The following is a 16,952-nucleotide window of genomic DNA, read 5'->3' on the forward strand; positions in this document are numbered from 1 at the left end:
AAAAAGAAATTCCCAATAAGTGTATATTATTTGGTTTGCGTGAAAGTTATAGCCTCTACAAATGGCAGTATATATATTGGAATTTTTATTTATTTTAATACTAGCAATGGCAGCGATCAGCGACTTTTAGCGGAACTGCGATAGTATGACGGGCATTCTGACACTAACTGGCACTGGGTGGGAACTAACTGCCACTGACATCACAAGTGACACTAATACAGTAATCCGTGCTAATAAATGCACTGACTCTGTACTAATGACACTGGGCAGGAAGGGGATAACATCGGGGGCGATCAGAGGATTAACTGTGTTAGGTAGTGTGATTACTGTGTTGTGTTTTACTAGGGGAACTGCTGGTTTTTATCTCCCTGTTTGCAGAGAGACAAAAACCAGCACATCCCCACTGATGGGCGAGAGCTCTGTTTTTTTTTCACTCTCCTGTCAGCTGCTCTGTTGATCACGAGTCTTGGCCATGAATCGCTGGCTGGGACCCGGTAATTGACACTGGAGACAATGACAGCACGGGTAGGACAACATGCACACACCCCCTACCCAGAAGTGCAAAATCACGTATATATACATGATTTTGCACAGAGTGGCCACCCTGTAGTGGTAAAACTGTTACAGGGTGGTTGGCAAATGGTTAGAGATCAAGCCATTTTAACAACAATCTTGCCATAGGTTTATATGTTCATTTAACAGGTTTTATGCATGATGTTTAACTGAAAAATCCTCCTTTGTGTAGACATTCAGAAGTCATGAGACCGCTACTCGGCGCTACATCTTGGATGAGATGTGAGAAGCCCCAGCAGATTCAAAGCTGTCGTACAATGACACTCTGTAGTATTCCCGTCACTTCTCCCCTGCAACTACATAAAAGGCTATGTAGGGATGCAGGAGCTGGGCCAACGCAGACAGTATTTAGACACTCCCAGAACAGGAAATGTATTTGCATGAGGAAGGGGGAACTATAGCTGTGCTAGGGAATTGACTGTTCTAGAGTGGTCCTGTTCCATGACACGGCAAGTGAATTAACCTCTTCACGCCAGCTGCACACAAATGTGTGGCCTCCTGGTGTCTGGGCCTAGACTCGAGCGGCCGCACATTTGCGTTCTATTAAAAAAGGACATATGTGCCAAGAGCGCGCGCCCTGTACTCGCGGAAAGGTCCCGATCTCCTCTTTCGATCGGGACCTCTCCCGATCATGCGACCGCCGTGACAGCGTGTCATGGCGGTCACATGACCCTAAACCCCGCCACCTGGCTTCTGGAACCCTTAAAGGGCCAGGAGGCGCCGACGTGAAGGGGTTAAAATTTATCAAACTAAAAACTCAGCAAATAAGCATTTCAAATACTTCTGTCATTAATTGGATTAGGTGTAACTCTTTTGTGGTTGACTTCTTCGAATGTATTAATATGATTGATTTAAAAAACCAAAATGGTGTACATCAATGTGTTACTTTTTTTTTTTTTTTTTCTAAGGACGAAGAACGGGAATATAAAGGACCAACACCAGCTGAACTGCTAGAACCTCTCTTTAGACAGACCAGCTGTTCATATCGGGTATCTGTTCTGGATTCTTCTGAATTTTCCTACAGGAAACCTGTGCCAAAGGCTGCCTTTGCTGATGTCCTTTTTGAATATTTTAATTCCTTGGTGGTTGTTCTTGTGTAGTGACCCCAGTCCATTGTCAGTCACTAGCCTAGAACAATTAGGCAGATTGCACTCCAACCTTCCTGGTCTGCATTTTTTCTCTGGGTCATTAACACTGAAATTATGGAAAGCACAGACCACCAGACAATAATCGCACACGTGGATGTATTAAAACACATCTGACTACACTGGATCTTTCTGCCAGTAACTGGCAGAAAAATCAGGCATGAAAAATGCTTGTTTTAGCGCATAATTATGCACAGTTACAGGCAAAATTTTAATTTGTTCAATCCACTGGAATTAGTTTCTGCACATACAGCCCTGGCCAAAAGTTTTGAGAATGACACAACTATTAATTTACATGTAAGGAAACACTTGCAGTCATCATTGCTTTGCCCAAAAAGGGATCCACAGGCAAGGATATTGCTGCTACTAAGATTGCACCTAATCAACCATTTATCGGATCATCAAGAACTTCAAGGAGAGAGGTTCAGTTGTTGAGCAGAAGGCTTCAGGTCGCCCAAGAAAGTCCAGCACGCGCCAGGACCATCTCCTAAATTTGATTCAGCTGCGGGATCTGGGCACCACCAGTGTAGAGGAATGGCAGCAGACAGGTGTGAGGGCATCTCCATGCACAGTGAGGTGAGGACTTTTGAAGGATGGCCTGGTGTCAAGAAGGTCAAATGCGCCACTTCTCTCCAGGAAAAACAGGGCCAGGGACAGACTGATATTCAGCAAAAGGTACAGGAACTGAACTAAGACCTGCGGTAAAGTCATTTTCTCTGATGAATCCCATTTCCAATTTTTTTGGGGCATCTGAAAAAACCTCCGGAGAAGAAAAGGTGAACGCTACCATCAGTCCTGTGTCATGCCAACAGTAAAGCATCCTGAGACCATTCATGTGTGGGGGTTTCTTCTCAGCCAAGGGAGTGGGCTCACTCACAATTTTACCTAAGAACACAGCCATGAATAAAGGATGGTACAAAAACTTCCCTCGAGAGCAACTTCTCCCAACTATCCAAGAACAGCTTGGTGACGAGCAATGCCTTTACCAGCATGATGGAGCACCTTGCCATAAGGCAAAAGTGATAACGAAGTGGCTTGGGGAACAAAACTTCAACATTTTGGGTCCATGGCCAGGAAACTCCCCAGACCTTAATACCTTTGAGAGCTTGTGGTCAAACCTCAAGAGACGGGTGAACAAACCCACAACTTCTGACAAACTCCAAGCATTGATTATGCAAGAATGAGTTGTCATCAGTCAGGATGTGAAAAAGAAGGGTCAACATTGCAAATATTGACTCTTTGCAAAAACTTAATGTAATTGTCAATAAAAGCCTTTGACACTTAGGAAATGCTTGTAATTATACTTCAGTATACCATAGTAATATCTGACAAAAAGATTTAAAACACTGAGGCAGCAGAATTTGTGAAAATTAATATTTGTGTCATTCTCAACATTTTTGGCCAGGGCTGTATTCAGGCGTTTATGGGCAATGTGCCAGTAAAGTCCTCTCTGAACTCATTTTTGAGGCATTTTTGTTTGTGCCCCTGAACGCTGCTGTAAAATATGAATCTAAATCCCAAAATGTTCATGGAGTGTATAAACATGTTCCAACGCTGGGTATTTCAGTTTCCACATGTGCTGCATACAGCCTCATTCCCACCCGCAATTAGGGCCAGACACTGGATCACAGTTGTGTGCAAACAGCTGCAGCTGGAAAGTCTGTACATAGCAATGGGAGGCTGAGAGCAGCCACAGCTGTCCACACTGTTCACATGTTTCCGCACACCCACTCACAGTTAAAGTGGTATTAAACCCAAAAGAAAACATTTTGTTTTTTGCAGCTTACCATTTCATAGAAGTGATTAGTGCATTAATTTTCTTTTTTAGGCTTTCTTTCTTTTATTTTCATCCGGTAATCTGGCCAGTAAATCTGTTTTTTTTTTTTTCTTTTCAAGAAAAAGCTCTCCAGCAGAATGCAGACAAATCATTTACCACTGACAGGGGTGCTTACAATGATCTGCTTTTATTTAATTTTGTATACGTTTTATCCCAAAATTAAAAAAAACTGTTTGCTATAACTGTTTATAAAGTTTTAGCTGCAGTTTGTCTTCAGTTTGTTAGGGTATCTAAATCTGCTAGTCCATCTAACACTCCCCTCTCCCCTAACTGACAAAGATGCCCCTGTGCTTCTTCATCCAGAGTGGATGCACTCTAAGGCCCCTTTCACACGGGCAGACCGATCGGGTTCGCCTATTCGTTTTTTAGACCAGCCTGTTCACACCATCCATTGTCTTCTATAGTTACATAGTTAGTCTGGCTGAAAAAAGACAAAAGTCCATCCAGTTCAACCATTAAAAAAAAAAAAAGTTATAATCCTATTCCCACTGTTGATCCAGAGAAAGGCAATAAAAAAAAAACCCAGCAAAGCATGACCCAATTTGCTCCTGCAGGGAAAACAATTCCTTCCTGATCCCACGAGAGGCAATCGGGTATTTACTGGATGAACTTTACCTATAAATGTTAGTCTATAGATCAACAGATGTAAACGGATGTGTCCATTTATACCCACCTGCATCTGATATTATTTTATTATTATACAGGATTTATATAGCGCCAACAGTTTGCTCAGCGCTTCACATTATATCCTACCACTCCATCCCCCACAGCCATTTCCTCCTGTACCACTATCCCCTCCCTCCTAGATTGTAAGCTCCAAGGAGCAGGGCCCTCGAACCCCTCGTGTATCGCACTGTATTGTTATTGTACTGTCTCATGTACTGTCTCCCATTGTAATGTACAGCGCTGAGCAAACTGTTGGCACTATATAAATACTGTGTAATAATAATAATGAGAGACAATACAGCAACAATACAGTTCAATACAAGAGGGTTAGGATATGATAACAGATGGTTGGGGATGATTTCCCTATCTGTCTAGCAGATCAGATGACAGTTGCGAAGAGGCGATCCGTTTACATCCGACTTCCCATAAAGGAAAGTAGGCTTGGTCTGTGTCTGCTCTGCATAAGCAAAGCGGACATAGACCTGTCATCCACCTGCTCAGTGAGGATCAGCGGCAGAACCCCTGTTGAGCAGGCGGATCCTCTGGTGGAGTCTAAACCAATGAGGAGCAAGAGAGCCTCAGCTTTTGTGCACATCACTGGACTGAAATCATGCTCAGGTAAGTATTGGGGGGAGGCTGCAGGGGGAGGAGGTTTTTTTGTTTTTTTGTTTTTTTTTTTTTTTTTACACCTTGCTGCATAGAATACACCTGCTTAGTGAGGATCAGCGGACAGAACCCCTGTTGAGCAGGCGGATCCACTGGTGGAGTCTGCCCATGTAAAAAAGGGCCTTATGCAGGAGGTATGTTACTGGCCAGATCACCAGGTGAAAATAGAAGGAAAAAAGCCTAAAAAAAGAATCTAATGCAGCCACCACATCTTAACGATTGGTAAGCTGCAGTATATTGCATTTTTGGTTTTGGGTTTAGTACCGCTTTTATAGACAGATGATCAGCCCTGGACACAATCTTTCTACATCCCAGGCTGATTGTCTGTCCCTAAATGTGCAGATAGAAGTGAACAGCCTCGGCTCCTGTCAGCCTGCCATTGCTTTGTCCAAGCTTTCCAGTTACAATTTTTTGCATACAGTACACCTGCTGCAAGAATCTGCTATGTGGCCTTAATTGCATGTGTGCTTGAGACCTAAGAGAAGTAGAGACAAGCAGGTAATTATCTAGATGTTTAGCCCTGGTTCACACCAGTACGACTTGTTTTGACAGTTTCAAATCACATGACAAGTCGCACCCTATTGTCGGCAATGGAACCGTTCAAATTGGTGGAACTTCAACTTTGTGGTGCAGCCAGTGGTGTATTTAGGTTTCATGCTGCCCTAGGCAACAAAAAAATTGGCTCTCCCCCCCCCCCCCCCCTTCCCGAAGAGACCCTGACACCGACCAACATCCCCCTTCCCCACAAAGAGACCCTGACATTGACCAACAACACCCCGGCCCCTGCCCGAGAGAACCTTCCACTACCACCACATCTCATACATTGGCAACCCCACCCCGGCAAGACAGAAGACTTTCACCTTCACAGTTCTGGACATCCCCGGGATCAAGAGTCAGGCACTGTATACACCATCAAGCAGCCCGCAGCCTCTTTCAGATCCCACCTGGTCCCCATGCTGCGTGTGTCCCTTCTTCCATCCTTTCTTTTGGGGGGGCGGCGCTGCCCCCCTGAAAAGTGCCACCCTAGGCAAATGCCTTGTGGTAAATACGCCCCTGGGTACAGCACTGATTGGAAAAAGGTTCCTGAACTATTTTCTATTCTTGGCAATTTCAGGTGCGACGCATAGACATCTGTGCATGAAGTCGCACAGATGTCAGCCAAGTCGCACTGCTATGCAGCTTTGAAATCGTGCGACTTCAAGTCAGATTCAGTGTGAACCGATGCTAAGGGCTTTACAGCAAAAAAATGTATTAAAACTTTGCAGTTGCCTGTTGATTTGTGAGATGAATCTAAAGCTAGAGAATTTTATGACCAGATGGTTCCATTACCAATATCCAAATTTGTACCATTGTAGATCGAGTCATACTGGACCTATGAGGTGTGCCATGGAAAGCACATACGGCAATACCATGAGGAGAAAGAAGCAGGACAGGTATGTGAATATAATCTCTAATGACACGACTTCACCTAGGCTGGCCATACATTCTACCATTTTACACTTTCCATTTGTATGCAGTCAGGCAGGTCCTTGCACTCCATAGCTGAAGGTAGCTCTAAAGGAAATTGAATAGAAAAATTGTGTAATGTATGGCCAGCTTTAAAGAATTTTCAAAGAAACATACGCTGCAAAAGTCTTTTTTGTTTTCTTAAAAACAGACGAGTATTCAAGAGTATTACCTGGGAAACATGGTGAAGAAGAGCTCACCTGAAGCAGGTTTGGCATTTTGATTACTTTGACCTCTGAAAGCCAACTTCAGAACTTTGCAGGCTTAGGTGGGTACCAGTGGGTTGAATTCCCCATCGGCTTTGTATTTTCCTGGAAGGCTCCCCAAAGTCGACTGTGTCCCGATCCACTCCCACTAAACAAAGAGGACTTGTGCTCTCTCATCTGCCCCTTTCTCTTCCCCCTATGGAAGCTGCAAAGCTGGGAGTTTGTGGTACAATTTCCCATTAATAGAATTTAACTCTATATCTTTTGAGGGTTTAAAGCATTCTTTATCTCTCCTCAACTTTTATCACTGAACCCCATATTTATTTATTTCAGGTACTTATATAGCGCCGTCAATTTACGCAGCACTTTGCATATATATTGTACATTTACATCAGTCCCTAACCCTCAAGGGGCGTACAATCTAAGGTCCCTAACTCACATTCATACATACACATACTAGGTACAATGTAGACAGGAGCCAATTAACCTATCAGCATGTCTTTGGAGTGTGAGAGGAAACCAGAGTACCCGGAGGAAACCCACACAGGCACAGGGAGAACATGCAAACTCCAGGCAGGTGGTGCTGTGGTTGGGATTCGAACCAACGACCCTAGTACTGCCAGGTGGAAGTGCTAACCATTTAGCCACTGTGCTGCCCATATTTAGTACATAAACGGTGTTATTTTTTTATGCATTTATGTTTGCAAGCAACCCCACTAACCATTAAATGGCTTCTAGCACTCCCAACCACCGTTTACTTTTGTTTAGCGTTCTATATATTCAATTGAGAATGTTGTCTGGCTAATAATGTTTGATTACTATGTCCTGCAGGGGACCGACGGCCTGAAGGAGAGAAGGCAGAGAGCAGTAAAGTGAGTAAAATAAATATCTAGGTATAAAACGATGGTTATATTTTACAATGCATGGTGATTGCTTGCATTGTTAAGATGATTTTATTGAGTTTCATTATAAATAAAGAAAAGCAGAGGAAACCCACGTAGGCACAGGGAGAACATGCAAACTCCAGGCAGGTGGTGCCGTGGCTGGGATTTGAACCAACGACCCTAGTACTGCCAGGCGGAAGTGCTAGTCATTTAGCAACTGTGCTGCCCTAATAAGTTAGGATGAATTGTGAGGGGAACCATGGCCAATCTGTATGTTTTCACTGATCATAATGACAAATATAAATGTAAATTCAATGAAATATTTCATGAGCTTTTTTTTTTATTAAAATAACAAACATGTTATACTTATCTGCTCTGTGCATTGGCTTTGCATGGAGCAGCCCCAATCCTCCTCTTTTCGGGTCCCCCTCCGGTGCTCCTTGCTCCACCCCCCTGCCAAGTGCCCCCATTACAATCTGCTTGCTATTAGGTACTCATGCAGGTTCACTCCTGAGCCCCACTCCCTTATCACTGGTGCTGATTGACAGCAGCAAGAGCCAGTGGCTCCTGCTGCGGTCTCTAAACCAATGAGGAGCAAGAGAGCCTCCGCTTTCATGCACATCGCTGGACTGAGATCATGCTCAGGTCAGTATTGGGGGGCGGGGGGGCTGCAGAGAGAACTGCATGCAGAAGGTTTTTTTCATACATTACTGCATAGAATGTAATAAGGTGAAAAACCTTCTGCCTTCACAACCACTTTAATTTACTGGATATGAGGATTTGTCCGGTATTGGCATTTTGTTGTTGTGCCATATATTGTGTAGTTCGCTTTGTAATCTACTGGAAGTAGAAGATGCTATAGTTTCACACCCAGCTAGGCATGGTATCTGATTACCAGTGGATTCCCAGTGTAGTGTCTCCTATTGTCATCATTGCAAAACGTTATTCATATTGCTGTAGTGTCATTTACAAGAGGGGGATAACCTACCTAAATACAGTTGTTTCTTCTCCAGGCGTTTCCTCATGCCAGTGTGTGATAGTCCCCAGTCATATCTATAATGGGGTCAAAAATATACATCTTGCCCCATAGTCACATAATACAAATCTTGGCCTGCTTAAAGAGGAGCTTCAGTCGCCCCTTTGATTTTATTTTTTGGGGGTTTTTTCTCCACTTAACTGTTGTGCAGTGTTGTCCTGGATTCAGAGACTCGCCTGCTCAGCGGATCCAGCATTTTCCTGCTGCAATCAGCTGCAGCAGCTGGGGTCCCTTAGTCTTTTTGGTCCTCCATCATCAGAAGCCTGGTGCCTCTTTTGGGTTCAGGCGGCTGGCCTCTGATGATATCCACAGCTCTGTCCACTGGCTGCTGTTTTTCCCTACTTCTGTATAGAAGTAGAACTGCACTAAAGGCTTTAACCATTTGACGCCCAGCCAATAGCCTTATGGCGTCCGGAAAAATGCACTAGCTTTCCGGGAGGCCGCAATTTGGTGTACTCCCACACATGCACAGTTCACGCGCTTGAAGAGCCGTGCAGCGGCACGATCTGTCACCGGCCGTGTACCTCGGACACGGCCGATGACAGATCTGAGTATCGGCCCCGTTGCCGGTACCATGTGACCTGCTGTGACCAATCACAGCAGGTCACATGACAGTTGTATACAATGGATGGCTTCATTCATGCCATCCATTGTATACTAGTGTCTAGGTGTGAATGGTCACAGCAGGTCATATGCACATGTCATGTGATTAGCTGTGGACAAATCACAGCTAAGCACAAAAAGAAAAACAAACCCTGAATGAATCGATGTCATTCAGGTAAATGCTTGCTTATAGCAAAGTAATTCTTTGCTATTAGCAAATTGTGTAAAAAAAAAAAAAATACTGATCACTTCCCCAAAGTAGTACAATGTTACTATGGTAACATTGTACTACTTTGGACATAGTGAAATATGAAAAAAAATCTTAAAAAAAAAGAAAAAAAATGTAATAAAAAATGTAAAATAATAATATAAAAAAATAATATATATATTTTTTTTTTTTCACACTGTCACCAGTCAGTGTCCCTGATCACCGCCATGCCAGTTATATGATGACACTGTACTGCACTGGTGACAGTATGTAAAAAAAAAAAATCGTGAAAATAATTATTTTTATTTTTTCATTTTCCGAAAAATTATGACCAAAAAAATACAACTTCAAAAACTCGTTATGCCTTTTCTGAAGTACGTCGGACTGTCTACTCTGCAAAAAGGGGTTATTTGGGGGATATCTGTACTGTTCTGACATTCTTGGACCTCAAGAAATTAGAGGCTGTCAGTACTTCAGGATTGATCAATATTCAGATCTATACCATAGTTTGTGAACTCTATAACTTTCCTACAAACTAAATAATACATCCTAATTTGGGTTATTTTCACCAAAGACATGTAGCAGAATACATCTTGGCCTAAATTTATGAAGAACAATTATTTATTTGCAAACTTTTATACAGAAACAAAGAAAAACGTGGTTTTTTTTTTGGGGGGGGGGGGGGGTTTTGTTTTTTTTTCAAAATTTTCGGTCTTTTTTTGTTAGCAAAATTCATTCATTCATTCAAAATTCATTCATTTTCAGATCCCCACCAAAAATATTGAAGGACAGATGACTCCGTACTTTCCGGTGGACATGGGGGACGGGACACCGTGCAGCTTAATACAGAACTTGCCACGAAGCAGTACAGTCATGTATATATGCCACCCTGACGCCAAGCACGAGATCTTGTCTGTGGCAGAAGTAATCACATGTGAATATGAAGTTATAATTCTGACACCACTACTGTGCAGTCATCCAAAGTACAGGTGAGGTCACTATGGGATTATTTTGTGTTACATTGTGTATTTTGAAGACTACCTGTCCACATTCATGTAACCGTATTAACACCCCTGGCGGTATTCCCGAGTGTAGCTCGGGGTAAAGTTTCAGTACCACAAGCGGTAACCCCGAGCTACACTCGGGAATACCCTGCAGCGTTGCTCAGGGATTCCCTGCAGCACTTACCTTGTCCTGCGCTCCCACGATGTGTCCCCTGCAGCGTCCCTGGCCTTGTCCTCCGGCCGATGCCAGCATCCGGGTTCCGGTCCCTGCGAACGTCGGGACGTACGGGGGTCGGAACCGGCAGGAAATTTGAACATTTTAAAAACTGACATTCACTAAATACACTAAAATCACATAGTATAACATTCCTGTATCAAACCATTTCACATACATTTTGTCCCGAGTGCTTTGTCCGGCGCCCTGCCTGCATTTTTATCGTTCTTTCTGCCTGAAAACTGAGAAATGTCCATGGCGTCCAAAAAGCGTCCCTTTAGGTCAAAAGCGGTTTTAGACCGGCTAGAGAACAGCGATAGTAAATCAGAACCACTTGCAGAATTGAGTGATAATGATTCGTGGGGGAAATTCATCATCAGACACTGAAAACGATTCTGCGACTTTGCTCAGTGATGTGTGAACTTGGCGCTATATTTCAAATTTCAGTGTTTTTGGTTTGATTATATTATTGAATTAAATTTATTATTATTAATATATTATTTATTATGATTATTTGTTATAATATAATTTATGATTTCGTGTTTCAAGTTTTATCATACCCGGCATGTTTACTAGACTCTTGTTCGGACAGATTTCAGTGAGTTATTCCTAAATATTACAGGCCTACAATAAAAAAAATACATATTTCCATGCAAAAAATGTACCGCTTTGAGCACAGAAATATGAACATAATCGGACCGCTAGGGAGGTTAAAAGTTTTATTAAGATGAGTTACCCTGTGCCAAAGTGATGTCTCTGGAAACTAACCAATTGATTGGTTCAGACAAGCTGTGGTGTTCATATATCCTGTATGGAATAATTCATAATCAAATAATTCATGACATAGCATACTATATTTGTGGTAATCAAGCAGCCTTTCAGAGTATATAGAAATTCTGTAGTCTAAGGCCTCTTTCACACCATGGTGCAGAGATGTCCGTTTTTCTGTACACGTTCTGCAAGGGCACAAAAAAATAATAGTTCTCTATGTGCCCTGTTCACACCACAGCACTACTATCACGTACAGGTTTTTTGTTCTGCGTAGGAATCTGCATTGTGTATAAAACTCACTGAAAGGTGCATGAAAACTGATGTAAACTTGTGTCTCTGCAAGTGAAATCTACATGGTGTCTCACTGGGTGGATTTGATTTAAATCAAACTGATTTAAATCACTAGTCAGTAAGGCTTGATTTAAATCCTAGTTTTCTACATAGACTCATTCTTGCTGGTATAACTTTAATATACAAGTAGATGAAGATTTTTAGAATAACAACTTTTCATATTAGTTTTTTATCCCCAGTTTAATAGGTTAATCATTCATATTTGGACAACTTTTCTGCTGTACTTAGGAAGGAGAAAAATAATCATTACCTTAATAATAACAATTTAAATAGATTTATTCAACTGAAACAATAACATTCCAGCATATGTGATTTGCTTAAACATCCATGTTTGTTAACTAATTTGGCTAAACAAAATATATATATTTTAAGAAACTTAGACTGTCAGCCCCTCCTCCTCACACTTAGTTTCACTTTCTTCTTGTGCAGATCTATCCCACTCCAAACAATCAGAAAAATATTGTTTCTATTCTATTCACGTAACTTCTTGAAACTTAGCACTGAAGGGGTTGATTCTGTATTCATAGGTTTGTAGAAGTTAGGATGAAGGTCTTTTTCTTAACTCTGTTCATGTTATAACATTTTTGCTGTGAAGAAGAGGCATGTGATCTCCGCTGAGTCAAATTCAGTTTTGAGAACTGCAAAGGTAAACCAATCATCTGTGATAATATCTTGTAGGCAGAGAAACTGCCCAATAATCTTACAAAAACCTCTGGAAGAGCATGACATTGTGAATGGATTCATGGAATTTATTTACCAAAAACATTAAACATATACAGCCTTATTCTACATAATGAAAAAACTAATCTTTATTTCATGATTTCACCTTTGGATGGTAATATATTTTCCTCAAACAGCATTTTATTTTAAAAAATCCGATTTAAATCAAAAAAATCCAATTTTTTTTTTTTTTTTTTTAAAATCATTGATTTTTATCCACCCTGATGTCTCATCTGCACGTATGGTGTGAACAAGGCCTGACAGTTTAAGAATTCCAGCCTAAACATAAATTGTTATAAAAATGTTCACTCTTCCCTCCTAGTACCTATGCTGGCTAACCCATGTGAAAAAGATGTAAATATTCACCTATTGGCAGGACAGACGTGATCCCATATGTCAGCCAGCAGCTGGCTACAGGGGAGAGGAGAGAGCACCGACAACAGCTAGGAGCAGTGATGTCACCCCATAGGCTCCCATGTTCCAGCCATCATCGGCACTCCCTCCTCTCCCCTGCAGCTACTGGATCCTTCTTTTTTTTTTTTTTTTACACAACTTGGCCTGCATTAGGAGTTTGTAGGGGGAAGGGAACTTTTTTAGGACTAGTTAAGTTTAAGTTTCGGCTGGAATTTTACTTTAATTATTATGCTGTATCATTGGGTGACAATTGGGTTAAAGCCTGATTGAAGCTTTATATATTACTGTACTGCCATCAGACTGCACTAGCAGTAATAAATGTGTGCATTTTTTTTTTAATTGTAGTATTTGCTGTAGTGAGGGTTAAAATACCCTATACTGGAAAAGCAGACCGATGCTCCATACTGTGATTGCTGATCCAAGGGGGTTAAAGTGGATTATTCCAGTTAAAAATTAAAATCTGCCCTTGGTATGTGTAGCAACCAAAACATTTATATTATGCATTATCTTAACCGCTTCCCGCCCGCAATGTACTGTGGCCAGGTGGCAGCTACAGTACCCGTGCGTCGCTCTGGCTGTACTAACACATAGGTGCGCAATTGGGCAATATATTGTGTTTTTGTGCATTAAAATTCTAAAAAATAAGTGTTTTTTTTTTTATCCCAAAAGATTTGGGTTTGAAAAATCGCTGCTCAAATACTGTTTGACATAAAATATTTCAACACCCACCATTTTATTCTTTAGGGCCTCTGCTTAAAATAAATATATAATGTTTGGGGGTTCAAAGTAATTTTCTAGCAAAAAAAAAACTGTTTTTTCATGTGAACACTTTTTGAAAAGTAGACCCTCCAAGGTATTTGCTAAGAGGCATGGTGAGTATTTTGCAGATCTCATTTGTTGCCACATGGTTTTGGTAAACTGAAGAAAGAAAACAAAAATGTATATTTTCTTTTCTTTTTTTCTTTTATGATATCTGTAAAATACTTGCTATGCCTCTTATCAAACTCCTTGGGGTGTCTACTTTATTTGTGTGTGTGTGTGGAGGGGGGGGGGGGTGTTTGTACTGTCCTGGCATTTTAGAGCCTCCGAAACTGTGATAGGTAGTGGGGAAGTGATATGAGGAAATATGCCCTTTGAAAGCCTGGAGGTGGTCATTGGATTTTTTGGGGGCCTGTATGTAGCTAGGCTGCCAAAAAGTCTCTCACATGTGGTATCCCCATACTCGGGAGAAGTAGGAGAATGTATTTTGGGGTGTTATTCCACATATACCCATGACATGCATGAGCATTATATCATTAAAGTGCCAACTTTGTGTAAAAAAAAATTGTTTTCAAAAAATTTGTGTCAAAAAATAAAATGTTCCATGGACTCAACATGTCTCTGCAAAATCCTTGGGGTTTCCAAAAAAGGGGTCAGTTGAGGGGTTTGTACTGCCCTGGCATTTGAGCAACTCAAGAAAAGTGCACTCAGAAAGTAAAAGCTACGTAAATTTATATATATATATATATATATATATATCATAGTTTGTAGGCGCTATAACTTTCACACAAACCAATTAATATACATGTATTGAAATTTTTTTTTTTTTTTTTTTTTTTTTTTTTTTTACCAAAGCCATGTAGCAGAATACATTTTGGCCTAAATTTATGACTAGCTTTGAGTTTATTGGATATTTTTTCTAACCAAAAGTGAAAAATAACTTTTTTTTTTCAAAAATGTTGGTTTTTTGTTTATAGCACAGAAGGTAAAAACCGTAGAGGTGATCAAATACCACCAAAAGAAAGCTCTATTTGTGTGGAAAAAAAGACGTAAATTTTGTTTGGGTACAGCATTGCACAACCGCGCAATTACCAGTTGAAATAGCGCAGTGCCGAACAGCAAAAAATTACATGGTCAGGAAGAGGGGTAAATCTTCTGGAGGGCAAGGGGTTAATTTGCTGATTGTCTAGATTGGAATCAACAGACAATCAACAATCTTTTGAGCTTTACTGACAACAGTGACTGCTCACAGGCACTTCCTTAAACCGTTGTCTGTGTAATCATTACAAAACTGCTGCGATTGGCCCCACCACGTCTCAGTACAGCCAGGACATTAATGATGTTACTAGTTGCCAGCAGATTCCCAACAGCCACCCTGCATAAATAAAATGATAGGCTGTGCAATCACATGGCAGGAGCAATTTTAAAGCAAAAACAGTAGAGAAAACCATCTTTTTACAATTATAACCCTAATGCTGTTATAGATGCAGGGGCGGACTGACCGTTCGAGCACTCCGGCACTGCCCGAGGGCCTGGGGTCAGTAGGGGGCCCCATGAGATACCCCTGGTACCTTTCATTGGCTTTTTCATAGGCTTTTTTGGGTGTGGGTGAGTACACAGGGGCCCCATGATCTCTTATTGCCTGGGGGCTCCATGAGTTGTCAGTCCGCCCCTGTATAGATGTATATAGTTGCAGGAAGGTGAATGAAAGCAAGCCTGTCATTCCACTTTGAGGCCTCATGCACACGGGACGTTTTTACAGCGACTGTTTTTGGCTCCTGGCGTTTTTTTCTACAGCCAGTAAACTCCCCACTGTGCTATCCTATGTGTCCATACACATGTAGGCTTTAATCATCATTTTGTGGCTGGAAAAAAAAAAACAGAACTAGTGGGTTTCAAGATGAGTTTATTTTTTGCTGTAAAAATGCTCTAATGCTGGTAAATGTGGTAAAAACATGGCAAACCGTCATTCTTGAGCATTTTTTTGAGCATTTTTTGTGATAAATGTTTTTTTCTTGTAAAAAAAAAAAATGCTAAATCCCCCAAAATGGTACATTTACAGGTATCTCTACCAGCGTGTTTAAAACTCCCAGTGTGCATGAGCACTAAGGGTTCATGTACACTCCAGCTCCTAAACTGACGTTCAGGAGTTGTTCAGCATTTTTTTCAGTAGTTTATTTCTCCCTAATGATTCCTATATGCCCATGTACACTATGTTGTTTGCAGGCAGTTGAGTTTACAGTCGTTTTTTTTTTAACACACCAAACTTGCGTTCAGGAGTAGATTTTACCAGCGTTTCAAATGCTTGTAACCGCGTTTATAAGCGTTTGCGTTTAGAAGCGTTTTTTTAACTCTTCTATTTCCAGATGCTGTCCAGAGCCTTTTTCCATCATCAGAAATGCATGAAAAGTGTTTTCCATGTATTCAAATGGACCCGGCACACCAGCGCAGTCAGTTCCAGGTTTTGCGTGAAGGAAACAATGGTAGAACGTGCCGCATTATGCTCATGATGGGATCCATAGTGAACACAACCAGAAAAGACAGGTCATTTCCACACATACTGCTCTCTCTGCTTCTGCTCTCTCTATTTCTCTCAAAATGTCTGAAATAGTAATTTTGTTTACTATTCTTTAGTGCATTCTGGGCATTTGGGAAGGTCTCCTGAGGTTATCTTTTTAAAATGCTTCTAAACATAAATGCGGTATGCTAACGCGGCTAAACTGACTTTTTGTAACCTACGTTTTCCAGCAGTCCGTTTACATCGTTCAGAAGAGTTTTCCAAACGCCGCATGTACATGAGCCCTAAGTCTGATAAATATGAAATATTGCATAATCCTAGATTGTAAGCTCCAAGGATCAGGGCCATCCTATCCCTCTTGTATTGTTGCTGTATTTTTGTCTCCCGTTATATTGTAAAGCTCTGCGCAAACTGTTGGCACTATATACCGTAAATTCTGTATAATAATAATAACTAGGAAATCTACAATTTCTGGGGAAATTGTGTGACGTGTTCTTGCCTGCACCAGTAGTCTATAACTGCAGTGGGTGGAGTAGCTTTTGTCACTCTGCTGGCTGTTCACACACCTGGGTTCCTATGGAAACTCACTCTACAGCAAGGGGAGAGGCATGGTTATAAACAAACTGCTCCAACTTGCTCACTTCACTGGCGGTTGCCTCTCCAAACGGTTGTAGTGTTTTAAAACTATACATCCTACAGTAAAGAGCTTTATATTGTGAGAATCACAAGACCCAGACCTACATTTTGATGCATAGTATGCCTCTGAAATATTTTAAATGAAGGCACAGTCGCAGTTTAGAAATTGCCCTTCAAATTTCAGGTGTCTAGAGTACATTTTCAATGAATGTCAATGGTCGGCGTGAGTTGCAAA

At 41.3% G+C, this 16,952-nt stretch overlaps 1 protein-coding gene across 1 annotated transcript in view; it reads left to right on the plus strand.

Annotated features, from left to right (window-relative positions):
* Positions 1–16,952, plus strand: part of ERLEC1 (endoplasmic reticulum lectin 1) — a 52,719-nt gene that overhangs the window by 13,322 nt on the left and 22,445 nt on the right. Inside the window, exons 3-7 of the mRNA XM_089676466.1 lie at positions 1,482–1,562; positions 6,243–6,320; positions 6,545–6,602; positions 7,431–7,471; positions 10,096–10,319. Coding sequence (XP_089532592.1) covers positions 1,482–1,562; positions 6,243–6,320; positions 6,545–6,602; positions 7,431–7,471; positions 10,096–10,319 — 482 coding nt within the window. The remainder of the gene's footprint in view (positions 1–1,481; positions 1,563–6,242; positions 6,321–6,544; positions 6,603–7,430; positions 7,472–10,095; positions 10,320–16,952) is intronic.

Source organism: Staurois parvus, unplaced genomic scaffold, assembly GCF_062004578.1.
Source record: "Staurois parvus isolate SC_StPar_1 unplaced genomic scaffold, SC_StPar_1.0 ptg000169l, whole genome shotgun sequence".
Taxonomy (NCBI): Eukaryota; Metazoa; Chordata; class Amphibia; order Anura; family Ranidae; genus Staurois; species Staurois parvus.